A 22885-nucleotide genomic window follows, 5' to 3' on the forward strand; every position below is an offset into this window, starting at 1 on the left:
TAGCTTTTCGGGGGTAGGGAATAGAATGAGGCAAATTGTTAGCTTAAGCGACTGAAGGTGGAGGAATCGGAGAAAGAAACGGTGGATCTTTGAGTTTTATCAATTTCTTGTTCTGATTACCTGGGGGTTGGTTTCAAAAGAAAAAATAGATTCCGTTTTTTTACAAATTAGGCCACTTTATTCTAACATAAGTATGTAAAATGTTTTTCTCTTAAATATACTTATTTACTGAGGATTTCTTATGATCAATATATTATTTCAAAGTTTGGATCCCTTCCCTATTGATCTTAAATCCTTTATCCTTAATGATTGCATCTATTCCTTATTCATCGTTCCTCAGATGTATTTGTGAATTGCCTCCGATAACGTAATTTTCTGAGGGGTTAAATGGGTATAAATTGTCGCTAATTGTGTGTATAATACCTTGTGATTTAAAAAATTGAATTGCGAAGGTGACTTAGTCAAATGCATCGGCACCTTGAAAATGTTTCTAGGAAGTTGATCAAAGCAGAAAGTAAACTTAATCGCTAATTAAGATTTCAAATTTAAAATCTATAATTTTTTTGACATTGTTTATTAGAAATTTGTTTGTCACATTTTATTCTTTTCCATACGTGATAAACGTTTCTTTATTATTAAAATTATTAATTTTAAGCTTATAAGTGGATGTTTACATCAAGTATTTTAATTTGCTGGTTAAAGTCATCTATTAAAAAATTAACTTCATAAAATAGTCGTATTAAAAACGCTACCCGCTTTTTTTGTCCTGCCGACGTATTTGTTGAATGTGTTCGATTTTCTCCTTCGGAAGAGGTAATAAAACGTGAAAATGTTGGCTTTCCGTCTTAATACTCGTAAAATGGCAGTCGAGAGGACGAATTCTTAAAATGAATTTATGTAGAAAAATTTGATAAAAAGATATATTTCTCGAATGCCAAGAAAAGTATGAGCAAGTAATTTTTGACAAAGCCGCTGAACTCAAAAGAGATACTGGTATCCCCTGCGTCATCCCGGAGCTGTAAGTACGAAGTTTGTTCAATTGCCTCCTTCCTGGTAGGATGTGCAAACTTTTACCGGCTCTATCTCGTGGAAATAAAGGAGGGATAGAGGCAATTTAGAATTAAATTATATATCATTTATTTTTAAAAGGAATTTAGTTTGAATTGGTGAATGGAGCATTATGATCTTTTCAATATCCTCTGTTTCGACAAAGGTCAACTCGACCCGCTCTTTCGAGTGAAGAGACTGCCGTTGAACTCTCCGCCTATATCATGGTCTACTTCAGCAGTCATCAAATCGCGACGAATAAAATAATTTCCTTTGAATTAAAGAAATAAGCCTTTCGGGGATTCCAATGGGTTTTTCACGTTGAACTCAATTGTCGGAGCATTATCCTTGTTGCCGTCCCTTCATGTGCTGTCTTAGAGTTGCGGGTTCGAAAAGCGCTGGGGAGGATTTTCTTCAATGTATGTATGGCAACTCCTACTTGCTGGGTCTCCGGTTGTGTCTCTGGAAAACCAGATTTACAGGCAAGGACTTTTGGAGTTTCTTGAGCAAATAAAATCGTCGGGAAAAGAAATATTAGCCTTGCACGATGAGTGCAAACAAAACTGCAGCGCGATATGTATCCACCACACCATAATGCTGAACTATCGATGTTGCTTGTGGCTCCTTTTTAGTTTTAGTGATTATATTGTATCCATTACTGTGGACGGATTTTTCATAAAACTCCTTTCCGCTGAGTCCCAAGCCCAAAATGAGGTGTATATACCATACTTAAGTGATCTTTAAAGCTTCATTTCGACCCTTCCTTTTTTATGATTATATTTATGAGTATCCTATTGGAATAATCTAGGGATAAAATTTCGTATATTTTGCCGCAATTACAAAGTCATATGTTTACGCCGTACTACGGTGACATTAAACTGTTTAAGCTCCATTTAACAACTTATTTCAAGTATTATTGATTACAAATTCGTGCGTAGGTTTCCACGGCGTTGTTCACGATGACTGCTAATTTTCGGGTTCTCCAGCCGCGTCTGTCGCTTATGGTTGCCAACAGTTTCGAAAGCCATCCTGCTTTCGTCTTCAGGTCGAAGGTGAGAAGTTTCCATTTTTTGCCGTCTTATAGAGCCCTGGCCGATATCCCCCTTTGCGCTGATTGGTCAGCACTCTCTTCCACACGTTCCTGATTGGGTAGCCGTTGTCCCTGTTAATATTTTGTGTTTTGTGAATTTCAATTGCTTCCCTGATTTGCGATAAACGACAGACGCAGCTGGAGATCCCGAAAATTATCAGTCATTAGTGATTACACGTGTGTATTATCTAGTATAGTAATAGTTTTTCTCATATCGTAATGCAATTTCTTTATCCTTGCAGCAGGGTCGGCAGCTGTCGGGGGGCCCTCCCCTATCCCGCCAATCCCTCGCCCCTCCGCCCCCACCCCCTCCGCCCCCCAGCAACCCAGCGCACTCCCAGCAACAACCCCAACAGCAGCAACCGCAGGACTACTCGACGTCTCCGGAAACTCGCCGGAAGTTCGACGGCTGGTACGCCTCCTTGAATCACCCGGAGCACCATCACCACCACCACCATTCGGCCGCGCACCAGCAGCACCAGCTGCAGCACCACTTACTCATGCAGCAGCAGTCTGCCGGGGGCGGGGGCGGAGGTGGCGGGGGTGGCGTTCGCGCCTCCGTCTCGCCCTCGCCCCCACTGCCCCCGACCGCCGCCTCCGGGGGCTCTCCTTCCGCGCCTCCCCCGCCGCCCCCGGCCGCGATGCTGCGGCACCCGGGAATGCACCACCATCACCACCACCCTTTGCCGCACCCGGGCCTGCACCACCACTCCCCCTACGGCTCGTCGCCCGCCGCCGACATGAAGCAGTTGCTGTCGCCAAAGTTGGAGGCTCTTGGCCTCTCGGAGCACGTGGTGCATCCCGCGCTCCAGGTAAGGCAGGTGAGGAGGGCACCCATTCCGGGGGGGGGATGTTTACTGGGAGTATTTATTGGTGAACACGCACACATATTACTGTTCATGATAAATTACTATTTGTCACAACAAAAACAAAACTTGGTAAAATTTCAATGTGCTTTATTGTATGCGACTGGTTTAATGAGTATAGTCCACATCAATGGGAAAGTAGAAACAATCTTTGGTGACCTTTCATTTAATATTCAACTGTCTTCAGCACCTGACCAAGCAGATTTCTGTCAAATTATCGAGGGTATTAACATCATAAAGAAGTTGCTCGAAAGTTCACAATTCCTTCTGCAAAGACTTTTATTTCGGACTGATGGATCCTCTTTCTGTGCACGGTTCAATCTGCAAATTCCCCTTTCCTTCCTTTTATTTCCAATATCATTCCCTCACACTCCCCTCCCAACCAGATTTTCATTGCACTGGTCTCTTGTAATTCATGAAAACGCAGTTATGATTAATCTGAGGATGACGAAGAAAGTATTTGAAATGATTTGACAGCAAAACAAATAGCTGATGAAATATTGAATTAATTTAGTTTAATTGTCGAAGTGTTTAAGTGATTAATTTTTGTGAGTAATTTGAATCTAAATTCCCCGGCATTGACGGTTATAATTAGGAAAAACTATTATCAAAATCCATTATATTTCCGATTAAAATGTTACCTTTACCAATCACCCTCAATACCTTTGAATTTTTTCTGTAGCTTTGAAAAAGATATGTGTATAACACGCGGAAATGTAAGCCATCCCAAATTAAGAAATTTTAAAACGATTTGCAACTATTACTGTGTATCAAATTAGCTTGTGAGATGGTTTTGTTTTCAAAAGAAAGATCAACGCATTTAAATTAGCTAAGTCGCTTAAAGAATATTACGTACGTGAATATTGTAAGTGAATTCTCCTCACTTGTTTTTTTGCAGACCGTGCAAAGTCAGTACCCGACTCAGAAAACGCGCATGAGGACCAGCTTCGATCCTGAGTTGGAGTTGCCCAAATTGCAAAGATGGTTCTCCGATAACCAGCACCCAAGTCGTCACCAGGTACGTTTTTCTAGAAACTCAGTATTTGATACATTCCACTCATTTTTACTGTTATACGTGTTTCCGTACTTCCATTCTTTTTTATTGCTATATAATCGAGAAGCTGATGTTTTGGTATGTCGGGTGAAATGGTGATACAGAATTAAAATTTGAGAAAAGTATCTAAATTTTTTCTTGAGATTAACTGCTTCTAAAAAGTTTTCCAATTAAAAGTCGCCTGCCTTTTTTTTCTTTCAAACGAGGATATAATCACATTTTCCTTCTACTTATTCAAATGTATCATAATATACCACAATACAAAAAACGATCTTTGCCAGTAAATTTCATTCGTTCCGTATTTCTTTTATACTCTCTCCTTTCTCACCTAGCGAAGTGCTAGTCCAGGAGAAATTCCTTATTGCCACGAATAAGTATTCACGTGAGTTGCCGTAAGTAAAAATAACCCTGGACCGGGAATCGAACCAAGGACTTAGGCTTTCTTGCAGATAAATTTCTCCGATATCTCATGGCACTACACGTGAATTCTCCCCGCCATTTACGCGGCAGGATTTAAATATTACGCTAATTTGTATGTAGATTAAAAATCACTTTTCCGCCAATTATTGTAAGAACTCAAGCGAATCGTTCTTACCATAACAATGTTTGTCTCATTTAATTAATTTCTTTTATCCTCACTCAGATCCAGCAATACGTGAAAGAACTCAATTCCCTGGAATCTCGCCGCGGCCGCAAGCCCCTGGACGTGAACAACGTCGTCTACTGGTTCAAGAACGCGCGTGCCGCCCAGAAGAGAGCCGAGCTGAGGCATCTCAACGGATACGCGGCCACCACCCAGTCGCAGCAACCGCAACAGTCTCAGCAGCCTTCCTCCTCGTCCTCATCGTCGTCCCACCACCAGCACCACCATCCCGGCACCAACCACGGCCCTCCGGAGAACGAACCCTACGCCCTCTTGGGGTCCGGCCGGAGGAAGTCCTCGACCCCCGGGCAGCGGAGACCCGAGGAGAACGATGACGGCGGACACGAGGACGGGCACGGAGGTCGCAGGACGCAGGATGGAGGCCACAAGGGGGGCGGAGGCAGCTTCCGCTCCTCTTCGGCGGGCTCTTCCTCCACGCCGACCTCTCCCATCCCGTCTTACCTGGTCGAGGTGAAGCAGGAGCCACCGGAAGGCGGCTCCCCGCAAGGTCCCCCGGGTAGGCCGCACGGGAACTCGCTGAGAGGGGAGGATGAGGAGGACGATGAGGAGGAAGACGAAGAGGACGAGGAGGAGGAAGACGAGGAAGAAGATGAAGACGAGAGAGACGTGGACGGAGGGGGCAGGGAGGAAGAGGAAGAAGGCGAGGAGGACAGGAAGAGGAGGTCCGGGGGCGGATCCGCGGCGGCCGGTGGTGGAGGTGGAGGCGGAGCTCAGTCTATCGGAGGCGGTGCGGAGGGCGAGTCTCACAGGAGAGGGGGCGGCGGTGGGGAGGAGGGAGGCGGAGAGGCCCCGAAAGAGGAGGAAGACGATGAAGACGAGGATGAGGAAGATGTCGAAGTTGAAGAGGGCGGAGAGGACGACATGGACCGGAGGCGGAGGAGCCCGGACTTCGGCCCCGGGCGGGAGGGGGAGGAGGAGGATGCGGGGAGGCAGCTAGTCCCCCGGGTCGGGGGCCTCGTCGACCGCTTGGGCTTCCCCCTCATCCCCAACAGCATGTTCTCCCACAGCATCATGTACATGTCCCACTACATCCCCCCGGGATTGCAGCAGGCCGCGATGGCTGCCGCCGCTGCGGCCGCGGCCTCGGGGGATCCCCTTGTTTCCGGCGGGCCTCCGGGCAGCGCGGCCTCCGGAGCTTCATCAGGGGGCAGTTCTGGTGGGGGTATGATCCCCCAGGGAGACGAGCGAAGAAAGAGGAACCGCACTTTCATAGACCCGGTGACGGAGGTTCCCCGGTTGGAGCAGTGGTTCTCGGTCAACACCCATCCCTCACACAACCTCATCCTCAAGTACACGGAGGAGTTGAACCGGATGCCGTACAGGCAGAAGTTCCCGCGCCTCGAGCCTAAGAACGTACAGTTCTGGTTCAAGAACCGCCGGGCCAAGTGCAAGAGGTTGAAAATGTCGCTGGAGCAGCCGGGAGGTGGTTCCTACGCGTTCAAGGCAGAGTAGACTGCTTTTGCCAGCCCTGCTGCGAAGGGCGTTGATTGTTTTTGGTGCGGCTGTCGCCATGTTGTCGGTGAAACTTTGATGGTATGGATACGAGAGCGTGTAAATGAAGTCTTGGCACTCGGTTGTCAAGGGTGGTATTCGTTTGTATAGCTGAGTCAAGTGATGGGACTGTAAAGGGCAATATTTTGCAAGGGTAGTGGTTCTTTTGTTCAAGGGGGAGGTTCGTGTTGATCTGTGGTTGAAGTCGTGTTAGGGAAACCGTCTCTTGGCTGTTCACTACCTCTGGGGAATCCGTAGGGTTTATACTGACGTTGTAAATGTCTTACGTAAGTGGTTCCTCATCATCCCTTTGTTCTCGTGGTCCAAAACTTGGGTATTGTCAACTTATGTGTGGGTATTACGTCACCACCTGGCTGTAAATCAGTCTTCTTTAGTGTTCGCACTTGTTAGTGGTGGCAGTGGGGATGTTTACGCTCATTTCTCCACTATTTTTCGTGTTTTGGCATTTATACTGAAAATTACGGTCGTTGAAATCGATGGCATTTGGAAAACACGTACAAAAAGGCAAAAAAAATTACATCCCCCATGTCAAGGTCTTCGCTTACTGAATTTTCTTTCGATACCTCTGGGTGATATATAAAAATCCCAAGTCATCAGTTGGAGTTTGACGTGATGAAGAAAATATCTATGTACATTTAGTCACCTAGCTCTATTCCAAATAAATGAAATCAGTATTTCCGTTTAGTATTTGTGTATAAGTACGCAATGCGTGCTTGTAACGAAAGAAATACGTGTACATTACGCATGTGTGAATGCCCGTGTGGTTGTATGTGTGAGGGCTTTCTTTTCCTAGGAGATGCATGCACCAATATAGCTATGTAAATAAGTATATAAGTATACCTATATGTTGCATTTTGCATCGATCTCGCCGTAGTTGATTTTGTTGTGGTGTTGAATATATGCCTCCGTGCGATTTTCCGCCTTGATTGATTGATAGGCTCGTTTTCACCCACGGAATCTCGCTTGCTGTGAAACATTCTCAACGGCTCGTTGTTCTCGTAGCATTTCCATTAAGTTTTACACGGGAGACAGTTCTACGAGCGTCCTTAAAATCGTGTCATTCTGCTCCTCTTGTTTTATTCCATGTCTGCCTCGACCGAACCATTCCCGTTCCAATATAATGTCGAGCCAAACTTTCATTGGTGGAATTGTTTTTATTACGTGATAAGAGATAATTTTTAGTATTGCGACTAAATGATTTATACCCTTATCGTTCATAGAGCAGCGAAGGCAATTGTCGCTCAATTTTTATTCTTATTTTTCGGCTGGTTGGTTAAACAGCTCAAGTGGCGCATTGACTGCGGTTATCTCTTCTCATTTTATTCGGTGAGAAATCTTCATGTGATGAAGGCTGAACCTCCCGGGCCGTTTGGCGCTGTTATACGTTTTTGTTAAATATTTACGTTGGACATAATCTGTTTGATGTATGAAAAGGTTTATTGGCCTGTAGCGGCTGCCATTAACCATTCCATTGAAGTGATCTATGTTTTGTTGTTTCTGTGGTTTAATCCTTTTACTACGAACATCGGCTGTTGCTTATATTTATTCAATCATCCATCATCGAGAATAGCATACCAATGTGTATCATTATTTATGAATTTATTTCCTCCATTCAAAGCCCTGCCAGGTGTGTAGGATGGTTAATTTTCATTTCTCCCATTGATGAGTCTTTCTTTAATACACGTGGAATAAAAAATTCATTCCTTTCATACAGAATTGGTTGTCTTATCCAGTGAACGTGGTATCCAGTGCTTTCGCAGATTTGAAGAAGTCATTTGGGGTTTTTGAAAAGATGCAATTCTTGCCGTTTTATTATCGTCTGAACTGTTTTCAGTATTAACTTGACATTGGAAGTGAATATTCCCCGGGTGCGCTTCAAGCAAAGTGTGACATCGTTTTGAGTTTTCTTTTAAGTTTATGTCAATTGCCCTTCCATGTTTCCTGAGGCCCGCACCTGACTTTATTCTCTTTACGTGCTCGTGATGAAAATCCTATTCCTTCCCATTCCAGTGCGTCTTGGAGATGCTTCAACAAGAGACTTAAGTGAAATGAAAAGTTGGTTAATTTTAAATCTGTGTATATGTATCTAATCGGTTGTTGCATAGAATAGTCGATATGTAGGAAACAAAGAATGAATAGCCGACAGTCTTAATGTTATTTGGGACTGTGATTAGGAAAGTGACTGTTCAACGGTGGAATTTTATCCTCAATGTCGTCCTATCTCTTCCTTTTATATCCACCAGCAACTGACTGTGACCAGCTTTTCTTCCCTTTCGCTACCAAACCCTTTTATTTCCTTTGTCGTTCGTTTCCCTCGCCTACAAACTGTTGCAACAACTCCAATGTCACATTCGTAAATTATGGAAGATGACCGATGGACGTATATGTCTGATTGTTAATAATAAAGATGAAATGTTGTACATATATGTAAAAGCTTATTACCACTTGATGAACTTCAGTCTTTATATTAATAAAATATATGTGTTTTAAATTTTGTTCCATTGTTTCTCAACCAGAAAAATATGAGGGGTACATCCTTGTTGTTGATCATGGTTAATTGGAAGAATTTCTTATGTGTTGAAATTTAAAAGGGAATATTCTACATCACTATCGGAATAGTGATTGCGGTTATCACTGTAGTCATGACTGAGATTTCTGCTACCTACTTTATGAATCCTATATGAAGCTTTAATTTATCTCGGCAGGCAATATTTATGTTCTGTCCTTGAGTCTCGCCCTTCTGTTTAGAGGAAAACGTTTCATGAAGTTTCTAAAGTAATTAATTTATCTTATATTTACACTCATATCTACTTATTAGACCACATCAAACAGCCATGAAATACCATGGAAGCCTATCGTCGTTTTGACCGACGGCTCTATATGCAGATAAGTTCACGATTTTAGGGAGAGTGCGTGATGAAAGATTCTGAGCGTCATGAGCGGTCCTAACTAATCTTCTGCCGGAAAGTCCACGGTTTCTGTTTTTTGAAGCTCTAATCCTCATTATAAATGTATGCCAAACAATAGTGTGAATAAAAATTACCTACATATTTGCTATCTTGTATGATGTGAGGCAGGGGCGCAGCTAGAAATTTAGGCAAGGGGGGTTTCAGGCGCAACTAATACTGGGTTGCCTGGGGTGTGGTATACCCTCCAGGGTAAGCGGTAGTTGCGGGGGGCCTCCGCATGAAAAAAATTTAAGATAAATGGTTCAAAAAGTTGAGTTTTACGGCCTTCTGAGGGATATTTTGTTACTACTCACACTATTCTATAAGTAATATTAATCCAATTAAGTAAAATAGATTTAACTTAAAACTTCTCTGAGCTCTTGGGGGGGGAGGTTTATCCCCCAAAACCCCCCCTCGCTGCGCCACTGATGTGAGGCACAATAAGGTGGAAGTTCTTAATATTAGTAAAATTAGGCATTGCATTATTTCCACTGAGTTTTATTATGACACTACGTGTTTCGTGCTACAAACAACATTATAATAATCGACGACGAAACGCGTAGTGTCATAATAAAACTGAGTGGAAATATTGCAATGTCTACTTATACTAATACATATTTCCTAGTTACTTTTTGTCTTGCACACAAGGACGTTTATTTGTTATTCATGTCTACTGAACTACTACAATCATTCACTAAATTTAGGCTATATTATTTCAGGATTCCCTCTGCATTAAATCTAAGAAAATAATAATAATTATGTCATTGATTGAATCATAGGCGGATCCAGGGGGGCACGGCTCCTCCCCCCCAGAGCCGTAAACAATATGCAAGATTTTTAACACGGTCCCATTATCATTGCCCACGTTTTGAATGACGAGGTATCCTAGTGCCCCCGCAGAACAAAATCCTGGACACGGCCCTGCTTGTGCCCCCCAGAAAAAAATCCTGAATCCGCCCCTGAATTGAATTATTAATGTACCCAGATCGATTGTCGATGAGTTTATTTCGTAGAAATTCATTGTAATAGACAAAAATAGTAATTTTCTCAAAAAGACCTCTGAAAAATGAGGCGTGAACGTTGTAACTGATTGAACGAATAAATAGTAACTGTGGAAGATCACCAGAGCTGTTTGTCTCTCATGATAAATATACCTGTGTAAATATATTGGACGGAAAATTCATGGAATTTGCAAAATTCTTTAATAATTTAATTCATATCTCGATTACATCCCACGATATAATTTGGGTGCATAATATGAAATATTTCATTGGCGTCTGTGGTCGCAGTCATCAGTATCCCTGCGTCTGTCCCCGAGATTTAATCAGAATGTTAATTAAATTATTTAAAATTTTAGTTTACATCGAAAATGATTTATATTAGATACTATAGAATAAATGGGCAAACATACGTTATCATTAGATAATCTAGTCTTCAATATGTTTTGAAAGATCTCCGTGACATTTCTGACGTATAGTCGTGAGAGAAATAAGGCTGAGCCTGTTGTATGCTGCATTGGTTATTACCGGCATATGAGGTATGTATCTACTTCAACTAAATACTGAATATCATTAACCTGGAAATAATGAACATTAAACTCCCTTATTTGACACTCGAAGCACACTAGTAGTTGCTACATTTTACTCCGAGCCACATTTTACCACACATTTTTAGTTTTTTTTTTGGAGAAACAGGAAATTTCTCAGTTTATATTTAAATCTACTTTTTTAAATATGATAATTTATTTCAATTGGCCCTATCGAGAGTCTTTTCCTGAGCTGAGAAAGAAAAAGTGGGGATTTAAAATGAAGTTCTATAGGAATTTTATTTGGTTGGTTGGTATGAAGCAGAAACGGAAACCATCTCTACTGAAAGTAAACTAGCTCTTCCGATAATTGGCAGGCCTAAAAATCTGCTAAATGATAATAGGAGGGAAAGAGAAAAATATAATGACCAGTGAACGATGGTTGCTGGTTTGGAAGTAAATATATATTTAATAAGGATCGGAAGAAGATGGGAGAAAGAGCAGAAGAGGATGGACTGGCGTCTTGAGAAGAGCCTGGGCACGCGCCGCGGATTTAAGGTATGATTATGTTCATATTTTTAGTGAGTAATTTGAGGAACAATAATATCTCCTCAAAAGTAGTGAATAAAAAACGTCACAGAAACAATCCTTGACGGTTCATATGCTTGTAATTAAAAAAAAGCGAGACGATATTCTTCAGCATAGCACAAGTAATCGTAATTCTCTGATGTATTCCAATGCCATTCTTTGTAAAGGCCAACAGTGTCATGATTGCGTTCCTTAGATATCCTTCTTGAAATATATGTATCAACGCACGCGTGTGAAATTAATGCGTGTGTAATTCTTTCTAAAATAGCCTAGAAAAAAGTCCCAACAACATGAATTTTCTTAGATATTAAAATTAGAATTCTTAGCACGGTCTGAGAGCCAACTGTACGTTCCTCAAATTCCTTTTTTAAATATTTATAATCGTATTATAATCATAACTTTCTTTGGCCATCATGTAGAAAATTCTATTTCCCCATCATATTAGGGTAATTCCTCATCTATCTCGTTAAAATGGTGCCTGGTGCTGTAGCTTTTGTGTGATTTCATTTACGTTTCAGCTCGCCTGTTCTATTTCTTAGCTCATTATTTGAAAAATAAAATGGAGTAATTATCATGGAAATCTCGGAATAAGTTTTCAACGAAATAGCATGACCGATAAAAGGAGCATGTAACCACACATGGCTTATGGAAGGAAGCTCGTCCTTAAATTCTTCAACACCACGACCCAAATTTTCTCCCATCATGTTCTATGAACTTCAATCAATACGCCTGGTACCTTCACCTCTGCCGATAAAAAATGTTACGTATGGAAGGATGATAGGCAGGTTCGCAGCAATATTTGAATTAGAATTCAATTAAATTTGATGCAATGATATCTTTTTTTACTTTTACTCGAAAAATAGTGTGACAGAGAATGGATAAGGAAAATCCCTTATGCATTGTATTCCTGTATGAATTTCACCTAATACATTATACCTTGAAACGTGCGCAAAGTCCCTAAGAGTGCTTTGGCGTTCAAAAGTAAGATAGAAAAATGATTGAAAATAATTATAATTATAAAAAAAAACATCACTGTCGTTAATAAATTACCTCTCCGCATTGTGACCTGCTAAAAAAAAAACAACCAGGCTAGAGTGATAAGGGAAGATAGGGAGTTTTGGCATGTTTTTACCTTGATATCTGGTGATTTTTCCGGGTATTCTTCCGCGTTTATCCATATTGTAGGACAATATTTCGCCAACGTTCCAGTTGGCTTCCTCAGGTCCTCAGGATAAACGCGGAAGAATACCCGGAAAAATCAACAGGTATCATCATAATCTCCGCGGAAGCCTACTTGGAAAATGTTTTTGCCTTGGCTGTAGTGGTAGCGGTGGTCTTCAAGAAGGTAATACCATGGGCCCGTCTGTCGGGATCAGCTCTTTAAGCGTCGAGAACTCGACGAGAGCCTCACCAAAACAAAAATGCCCCGTACTTGCGGGACAACGCCGCTTAATGTATCTTGGGCCCATTTACTCCGAGATATCATAGGCCCCTATTGACCGATGTCTTGACCTTACTGTGGCGGAGGATTACACCACCCGCCAAGCTGCTCTACCGATACCCTCAGAGTGGGGGACGGCCCAACATGTACTATATATTTTACACAAACTCGTACCCGTTCCAGTATACATGAAGTTAGTCAAGGATAATATTGAAGAATTTGGGAGATATTTTGCCGAACTGGCAAGTATGTATTCGTTTTTCCCCCAACAATTGAGGACTTGAAAGAATGCTTACTCGAACTGTGGCATATCAGGGTATCATCTCATCATTATAACATTCCTTCTTATTTCTAGCCTTCATCTAACGAGATTGATACGAATCATCTCCACTCATGAGCTCATGTCCGACTCTCTCTTTCAATGCACTCGAAATATTTCTTGCAATACACTTATAATTTCCATTGCACCTAAAGTCTCTACCACACGTTAACGGTACATATCCTAAGACCTGCCACCCGCGTATTAAGGCGGGTTTCGGGGTTGTACGCAGATGTAATTTTCGGAACGGGCTTACCAGAACACTACACCTCATCGCACTCCCTTACAGGAGCAACCGAGCCGCTCTCATTTCTTGATTTCTCTAATCCCCCTCTCTCACGGAGGGAGGTAGGGCGATGGCCGTAATTAAGATCTGTTGGACAGGTGGCCCACTTGAGGATATTGGATACAATGAAGAAGAATAGGATTAGATAAGTTCAGGAGGTTGGCTATGGGGATAGGGCACGCCCAAGCACTGGGAGAAGATGGATATGCTGCTTTTTCTTGGGAGGTGAAACTCGGATGAAATGTGTGAAACACGTGATTAGAGTTCTTGAGGACAATTATTGGTACATGGGGTGGCGAACAAATAACGTGCCATAAGCCATCCCCAAGGATTGAGAGATTCCGTTCAAAAATAGGTTTGGGGCCGAAGAGCGTAACATAATATACCTCATGGATGAAGACCTTTCAAGAACAATTCATGGAAATTATGGAAGTTATCTTACTGCATACTACATGCGAATTGAATTTTGCAATTATATTTTTTTAAATTTACGTGTCCGGAAATGGTACATGACCGAAGTTTTCCATTGGATGTATCCATGTTTCATTGGTAGCAAGTTACAGTTTAATTTTATTTGTTAATAATTTATGAGTATTTAGACATGTGACCGGTACTTGCATAATTTTCCCATTGTGGACGGGTTAGTGGGCTTGAGTAAAAGTATTTGAATGAAGAATATTGTATACTTAGAAACTTGGTGCTACTTAAATAGGTACTTTACGGAGGGGAGAAGGATAAAATTTAATTATCTCCAATCAAATCGCCTCATGCCTTCACATAAGTAGACAAGAAAAAACTGTTCTAATTGAATGATGAATAGTTATGCAGCGAACTTAAACATAATGCACTTGAATTTCTCGCAATGAATGTTTTTCGGTGGAAAATATATTTTTTCAGATAATATTAAGTTAGTTCGTTAAATAATTAGGGAAAAATGTAAAAAAGTTAATGAACCGCAAAATCTGTATTTTGAACAATAATGCCCCGTGAGGAAAGTCATTAACTCCACCCAGTTGAATGTAGAATGCCTAATGACATCTGAATTTGTGGTGAGAAGCTTTGCCGTCTCAAAAATATGAAAAAAACCGCATTCCCTGTGCTCCTTTTAAAAAATACCTCGGTAAAAACTGCCAATAGAAGAGGAAGCAAACTCTCTCCGAAAACGAAGTGATATGCATAAGGTGATTTGAGAAAAACTGGGACTTGGGTCGCAGAATTTAAGTATGAGCCTCCTCCCGAAAGCCAGTTGTGGTTTAGTGCTCTTTCCTCTCGGTCGTTTTGTCTCTCCCTCGTTAAAAATTGACGAGAACTCCTCGAAAAAAATTCCATTATATTTTTCAAATAATGAGGTGGAGAGAGAAAGAATTTCATCCTCACATGGAATATTGAAAAATGCATTCAGTTGATACACTCAGTGAAAATTTGAAGAGCTAGTGATCAAATCAGCCGAGAGAGTATGCCAGGGATAGTGCCATACTAACTGGTCACCTATGACTTATAGTATTTGATAAACCTATGGAGGTTGCAACAATCACTTGATATTTATAACAGCTAAAATTAACTCTAAAAATGTCTGGAAACTTATGCCTATACAGGTGTGGGGACATTATTTTACCCAAATTGTGAGAGATAAGATTTGTAATGGAACCAATGTGTGTTCATACTGTTCCCTGCTTGAATGTAGTCACATACTACTAGCTTGCTAAATTTATACTTTATTTTCCTTTTTTCTCAGATTGCATCTAAGTGGGACCCTCAAAATTTAACGAAATGAAAATTATGACTCATTCTACTGTTGAGCATAACACTCAGAGCAACTCAAACCGCGCGGTGAAAGATGAGCGCAATGGTGTTTCGTGTTTCTGGCGCTAGATGGACAAAATGTTACGACTAAGTTACGAGACTGGTCTCGAGAAAGCAATTGCTAAATGAATTGATGATATTCTGAAGGTGAATGCTGGGCTTGGAAACTGATTTTAATCAGTATTAGTTGAAGTCAATCGGAGAAGGAATATAGAGAAGCTACTGAAAATATGGTGAAGCCTGGTATAAAAGATTTTTTGAACGGATTTCGAGTGTTTATTAGGACGATATTCGCCGGAGAATTTCGTGGAGACAGCTCAGGTACTCATATTGAAAAAGTCGAAGGCTTGTGAACGCTACAAGAACAGTATCATTGAGGTGAAAGTTGGACTGAGAATTATAGATAAACAAATGGAGATGAGGATAAATCGTTATTTAGGTGACAGCCGTTTCGTATTTCAGATGGAAAAGTTAACCCAAGATGCGATATCATTAATTAGAAGAGAGAATAGAAACACGACGTGTTGAGTCAAATCGTGCATTTTGAAAAGATTTTGATGGAGTGAAGTGGGTATGTGTAATGGGAATTATTAGGAAGACAAGGGTAAAGTGGTTGGTTTGACAAATCATTTGCAATTTTTATATAGCTCGGACGCCACAGAAGAATATTGTTAATTGGCATATTGTTGATATCCTTATTAAGTAGAATTTCATTTTTTATCTCTATGTGCACAATTTTCAAGTATGATATTCAGCGAGGCGTCGCAAACTATTTCAAAATCCGAGAAACTCTGATGAGCACCTTTGAAACTGTCCCGCGGAAGGACAGAGCCGCGGCCGGCATCTCCTTTGCAAAAATATGAATGAAACAGAAGGAAAAAAATTAATATCCGTTCGAATTAATAAATTATGAGAAGTGGAGTATACTTTGAAAGAGAGAGAGAGAAGGAGAGGTGGAGAGAAAGGGAGGAAAAATTAAGCGGATGCGAAATTAGAAGGGGACCTTTATGATATAACTTTGCCTCTGGAATTGAATGACCGCGAAAGAATCGCATTACACATATACATATGTATATAAAAATCTAAGTAGGTATATATACTCGCCTATGTGCTCAGTTTTTTTTATTTTAATGAAAAAGAGGTGGCGGAAAAGATAAAGAGATGGAGGGGAGTGAGGACATAAAAAATGGAAGTAAGAGGAGATTGAGGGAGAGGGTGGGGGAAATAATACAACGAAACGATGCTAAGGGTTGAGGAGTCTTAAGAGAAGATGACGGGGTTACTCCGAGGAGAATAAGAGAGGATTTCTCGATGGGAAAAGTGGGATGGAGCCGGGGTTGGGGAGACGAGGAGAAAATTAGGGACGATAAACTGGAAAAAAATTAACGTGAAACCGAATTAATCTCTTACCAAGAATCTGAGAGAAGGTGCATAAACCTGTTCGACTCGGACCGATGTAAAAATCAATAAATATACAAGTTATTGGGAAAGCAATCATATAAGTCATTGGTCAGGAAAATTTTGGGCACTGTTAGATCAAAATAATACTGGTTTTGATTTTCCAAGTTCACAAATATTATAATACGACAGACATTCATTATAAACAGCGATTTTATTTCTCTCATCTTTTACAAAGAATTGTAAAATGAGGAACACCTTACTTCGACCTCCTTGTTCGATCTAAAAAAAACTTGTTCTTATCCAATGAGCCATGGGAAAATAGCACTATGTTGGTCATAATTCCACAGTTTCCCAGAATCATGTACATGAAAAATCGCCGTAACAAGTAGCCTGCATTACCTCTTTCAAAGTGGATTGGACGTTGACTAAGTTCACTCACCAGTTATAACTAAATCTTCCAAATATTTTATATGGAGACCATTTCCTCATTTTATTATAGCATTTCATGAGCATATTAGGGGAAGGGGATCGATTATACACATCCCACATGTACGGGACCGTCAATAATTTATTGCCTGCTGAAACGCAACTTAAATATACTTTTCCGTCGTATGGGGCCTCTTTATCATGCAATATTATAATCTCAGTGATAAGATATCCTCAACCACCACCTTCTCACAACCAAGAAATTCAATACATTTAATCATATACTTGTTAAATATTAAGGTGCTAATTCAAATACTTCAAAAATAGAGACCCCTACGGAAAATTTTCTCGTGTATTTGTGTACCACTATTTTAGGAGACTCTCACATTAACTTATACTTCTAACATCATTGGCATAAAAGGAAAGTATCCTTTTATTCGAGCATTTGGGTGTACCCTTTTAGAGATCTGTTTCATTGTAAAATATTTTCTGCGAATCGTAACAAATAAATGATAGGGTAATTCCATTTATTGCCAATCACGTCAGAGGCCTTTCTGCCTGACTTATGGCAGTAAACATTTACTCTTGACCATCCACAAGATAAGATTCAGAGCCATCATCTTCTTCGTAATGCTAATATATCATCATCAAACCGTCACCGTATTGAACTTTACTTTATTATATATTTTATTTGCCACACCACCAAAAGCAACACCATATTGGCCTTTTACATCGTTTTTTCAACAAGTTAAGAAATAAACGTGTCACAATAACGTTAATTTTTCTCTGTAGCAACAAAAAGGAGGTGATATTTACCAAGAGTCTGTCAAGAGGGGTAGGAGCGGGATCATATCCCTGGGCCCTTCATCTTCTCATCCTTCCTTCATTAAGGAGAAGAAGGGATTACCTATACAGTGTGTGCGTAGTTCGACTGATGTACCCCCACCCCACCCCCACCCTTTGGAGCCTTTGCGTCACATCTTAAACCCCTCAACCTCATCCCTCCCCCCGTCAAAATTTTACCCTTACCACCCCCTCTACTTAACCATCCTTAAGGAATGGAAGCCCTCCCTACATTTTATTCGTCCTAATCTTCATCTTATTTTTTCAAGGAGGGTGGAGGCATTTTTTTCGCTCTCCTCGGAAGGAGAAGGAGTGTGTAAACGGAAGGAGGCAGTTTCTGCTTTTATGCTCTACCCTCTTTAGTTAGCACAACCCTTTCCGTCAAACCCGCCAATTCCTCGCCCACCAGTCCAATGCTGCGAAAAAAATGTCCTCGCCTCCCACCCGCTGCAATTCACGAGTGGGGCCGGGGAAAAATCAATGCAAAAACAGGTGACATGTAAGCAGTCACACAAACAAATTAGCATGAAAGTAAGAGATCATTTCGAAACAATCATTTAACTTGATTGGGATCAGAAGGAAGTTCATTCTCATTCATTTCTATCATTTGAGAATTCTTGTTACCGATTATTTTATAATCGTCAAATATTAATTTGTTGAAATATATTGCCGAAACATAAAATTGATTAACATCCGTGGTATATCTGTCACTAACTGCACAAGAAATACTTTTTGGCATTGCGGTCGATAATGTCATTCATTGTTTTACAGATGAACATGAGGTAGGAGATATCACACCGGATCTTCAGTTCCAAGATTCCATAATTTCCTAATTCCACGCCCACTACTCCGTGTTGCAAGAAAGATGTCCTCGCTAAATAATTTGTTGTAATACGTCGCCAAACATAAAATTTATAAAAAATCATGGCATATGTATGGCTGACTGCACAATAAATCATTTTTCCTCCACTACTCCTCGAAAAAAATAATCATAAACGATGAAATAGTGTTAACTTTCTCTACAAAATTGGCTAATTATACAAGACGTCTTCTCCTGGGGAGATTTTAGCCTCATGCTCGGCCGTCTTTTTCAGTAAAGGGTGCACATAAATCCGCCATCATGTCAGAGCAGAAATATATCCATTCAATCGCTTCATTCCCTCTCATGAATATCATCTTCCAATTGGTAATATTAAGACTTCGAAACTTCTCTTGAGTTCACAATTAAAACCCGTGATAATAAGACACAAATGAGAACTTCTCTCCCCACTACCCTGAAATTGTGAAACTCACACGCTTCTGGTATATTGTCACTCCAGTGTGAGCTTTATTATTCCATTTCCAAACCGGTCATGTCTTTAAAGCATTGAGTGACTGAACCCATAACGTCGCCGTCCAGATTTTAACCCGGGGTCACGGGGCTGGAAGTTTTCAGTTGCCGAAAAGCCAACCATATCTCCGTAAAAATTTCTTTTCTCTTACCTGAGCTCTTAGCCCTCTATAACACGGAGCTGCTTCTAGGAGAAGTTAAATTTCAAGACTTTTCAATTGAAAAATGCTAAAATTTTCTGCTCAATCATCTATATAGTAGCAGCTTTATATTTCGCCATTAAACTATACAGTACAAAAGAACATGGAATTTAAATATTTCCTGAATGGAGCTAAAATGCTTACGTTTTTTATGTTACTTAGAAGCAACTATGGGTTATAACGGTGTAATAAAAAATCAAGCAATGATTTAATATGCTTCCAATGTCTGCTTCAGCTTTAAGCAGCCGCGGCAAGCGCTCTTCAACTATTCATTTTTTGAGACCGCCACTGCAAAAACCCTCCCCTTCTACATAATTCCCCCCTCCTGCCGTAATGGGGTAAATAGGAAATGAGCAAGACGCGAAGAGACTAAGTGATGAACGACACCGATCACGGCACCCATGAGGCAGTTTTAAGCACGACATGAACCCATTACTTCACCACCGAGACTCGAACCTGGGAATCAGGGTTGGTAGCCGCACTCCAACCAACCAACACGCCAACCCTATCCCCGTGAAAATTTTATTTTCCTTTCCCTATTGAAGCATTTGAAGGAAATAAGTACGACACGGTGTCCTGAAGAAATACGGTATGAAAGACACCGATTAGGTTACTCATGAGGGAAGGTAGGAGGGGGTTAAAAACCAAAAGGAAGCGGGGAAGTTGTCGTCGACTCGGACTGACGAGGGGTAAGGAGTTGCTTCTTAAAAAGGAGGTTGATGAAAGAGAGGGAGGGGTTGGGGAGACCGCAGGGGTAGAATTGTGTTGGGGTTGGGGGCGATGTTTAGGGCCTCCAACCCTCTTGCGGAGCTGGAACACCTTTGCGACGGAAGACTTTGCACCCCCCCGCTTCCGTAGGTCGGCCTTAACATTAGTAAGGGCGGAATGAATGGGGCAGAAGACATTTCGTAAGGATCAGGAGGTTAGGGATATTGGAAGACGGTGGGAGGGGTTAGAAGCATTGGAGGGAGATGGGTGTATAGCAAAAGAGATGAGGGTTGGAGTAAGGAGACGAAAGATAATGAATGTAATCCGATTTTTCCAATTAAATAAGGTAAAAATAAATGATGAAGCCGCCTTACCCCCCATCCCCATCCCTCCGCAATCTCTTCTTCCTTTGCCCAATGCCGCTAAGGAGAAGGAAGGAAAAAATATAGTAACCACTTCATCCCTTTCCTTTTTTCCATATCCTATCGCGGTGTGTCTCTGTTGATGATTCTCCATCTCGCTGTACTTATTTAGTGCTACTTATTCGAGACCTCCTCTTATTTTCTACATTATGGAAATTTTTTCCACCGTGATTCACCTCTTCGATTCATTCTCTAGTCAATGGTGTAGCCAGGAAATGACTTGAAGGAATTTCGATAAATGTGTTGTATCTTTTATCATGACAACTGCACCCTGCGCTGCACAACTGCACTGAACAATTCAAAAACTATACTCTCCCTCAATCAGTTATACAACCTGAAAGTTGGTTTGGATCGGTGAGGGTAGCGTTCACTACAGGCTTGTTATCCTACACAGTCAGGGTTGTACCCATTTAAATCCACTATCACTGAAAAATATTATATAATATAATAACACCTGGATTGAAACCCGATTTTAGTCATTGAAGTAACTACATACGTGCCTTCTACTGAGGACGTTTATCCAACAAAATTTTGATGGATTAAAGTTATTACATACCACTTTGAAGGTGTACCAGATGGATTTGAGGTGTACAAGAATCACTTTGAAGCTTTTTCTCGATCCAGGTTCTTTCTGTCGTTTCCTAGGTGATCTTCGCTGCTGTCCACAATGAGCTGGAGCGCAAGTCGATGAAATTCGGAGTGAGATTCCAAGATGCTAACTTCTTGTATCAATTGGCATCTTAAGCGGTGCAGGCGGACTTATTGAAAGTGATTGCAGCGGCAAATACTTTTTGTAACTCCAGCATATCAGAAAAGTAATGAAATTTTGCTAAATTTACTCAATATCACCATTATCATCTGAATAGAACGAGCTCCAATATATCCTCTTCATTCTCTGCCAAGGGTGCGGAACTGGTTTGGTGATTGACTGCTAAAGTTAATGAAATATGAGGGGGACTCACTCGACTCGCGTGCTTTTCTCTGGTGATTTTTATGATATCAGTGCCCTCCCTGCCCCATTTGCCGAAATAATCTCTCCGCGTTGTAGGTACGTGTCCTGTAAGTTTGCTATCCCTATACTTACTTTTCTTTGAAAAGCCCCAGTACAGCTCATTGTAATGGGAAAGCACTGATGGCCTATACATTTTATGGGAGGGAATATTCGAGGATAATACTACATTCTTTAACATGGACGTGTCAAATCTATCATTTATTTTTAACCCATCTAGTGTCTATCCTACAGCAATAAGTAACACAAAGTTCGGTCTGCTGGGAGGAAACGTTTGTTTTTATTCGTAGAAAGTTAGTTGAGTTTTTCCAGTAGAAAGGAATCCGAGGGCGTTTCCAAAATCGTTTTATTATCTCGAGGGCTGTTTTTTAAGTAAGGGCCGTTTTTTTAGTATAAAATAAACCAAAATTATTTTTTTCAAAATTCTTTTATTTTTAGTATTTCCATACTTTTCTTTGTATTTCCTCGTAGTTACCTTGTTTTTTTAGGCACTTATCATACCTCGTATAACAGGTGAGCTCGAGTAACTCCAAAGCTGGTCGTTAATTTTTGGTTAGAGGCATTATAAATAATTTTGCCTTTGAAGAATGGTTGAGAGAGTTCGTGAGAATTGGGATTGTAGTTTTCCACACGAGTTTTTTTTAGCATATATTCATTAACTTGTTACCCTAACATACGAAATTTAAGCGTACTTACGGTCGGTTGTTAACAATAAATGGAAGGAAGTGAACATTTGTTCTTTCTTTTACAAATTCGAGGGCGGAAAAAATCTAAGTATCGAGAACCAAGAGAATTTTTCTCTACATCTGATAAATAACATGCATGAAAATGGCAAATAATTAGAATTGAAACACTTTTTGCAGCAACCAATATAATTAAAAAATCCTCTGAAAAACTTGTAGTTTAAGGAACTGATATGCTATCAGAAGGATTGAGTTGTTGTAGGCTATATAAAACCGTTATTGAAGTATACAAAGGAATTAATTCAATAGTTTTATAATACTAAATTAATTCCTCTTTGGGCCAACTTATTTTTTCAATGTGCAATATTCAATTTTTCTCCAAAACTGTAAATATGCGACTGATATCGCTAAGTCTAACAATTAGGTTAATGGTTGATCGAGATTTAAAAACTCTTTTTTGTGTGGCAAGATAAAATTGGAATGTACGGTAAAATTGATTTAGTCAAGGAAATAACCGTGGAATAATTGGAGGTTACCCTGACAGAGTTAACCGAAAATGCATTATATGTACAAATCGTCTGCAGAGGAAAAATTAGTTTCCAGGTCTGGGCAAATATTTTTTCGTTGGAAATTTTGAAGAAAATTGAATTTAAAAAAATGATTTTCCTGGCTATTATCTGTCCATTTGAATTAAAAAAAGGCTCTAGCACCGCATTAAAA

General features: G+C 40.5%; 1 protein-coding gene across 1 annotated transcript in view; it reads left to right on the forward strand.

Moving 5' to 3' along the window:
- The window catches only part of LOC124153901 (histone-lysine N-methyltransferase SETD1A), a 236868-nt gene extending 228144 nt beyond the window's left edge, over positions 1-8724 (forward strand). Inside the window, exons 6-8 of the mRNA XM_046527299.1 lie at positions 2380-2949; positions 3902-4021; positions 4701-8724. Of these exons, the coding sequence (XP_046383255.1) occupies positions 2380-2949; positions 3902-4021; positions 4701-6173 (2163 nt within the window). The 3' untranslated portion in view covers positions 6174-8724. The remainder of the gene's footprint in view (positions 1-2379; positions 2950-3901; positions 4022-4700) is intronic.
- The last annotated feature ends 14161 nt before the right edge of the window (positions 8725-22885 follow it).

This window comes from Ischnura elegans, chromosome 2, assembly GCF_921293095.1.
Source record: "Ischnura elegans chromosome 2, ioIscEleg1.1, whole genome shotgun sequence".
Lineage (NCBI taxonomy): Eukaryota > Metazoa > Arthropoda > Insecta > Odonata > Coenagrionidae > Ischnura > Ischnura elegans.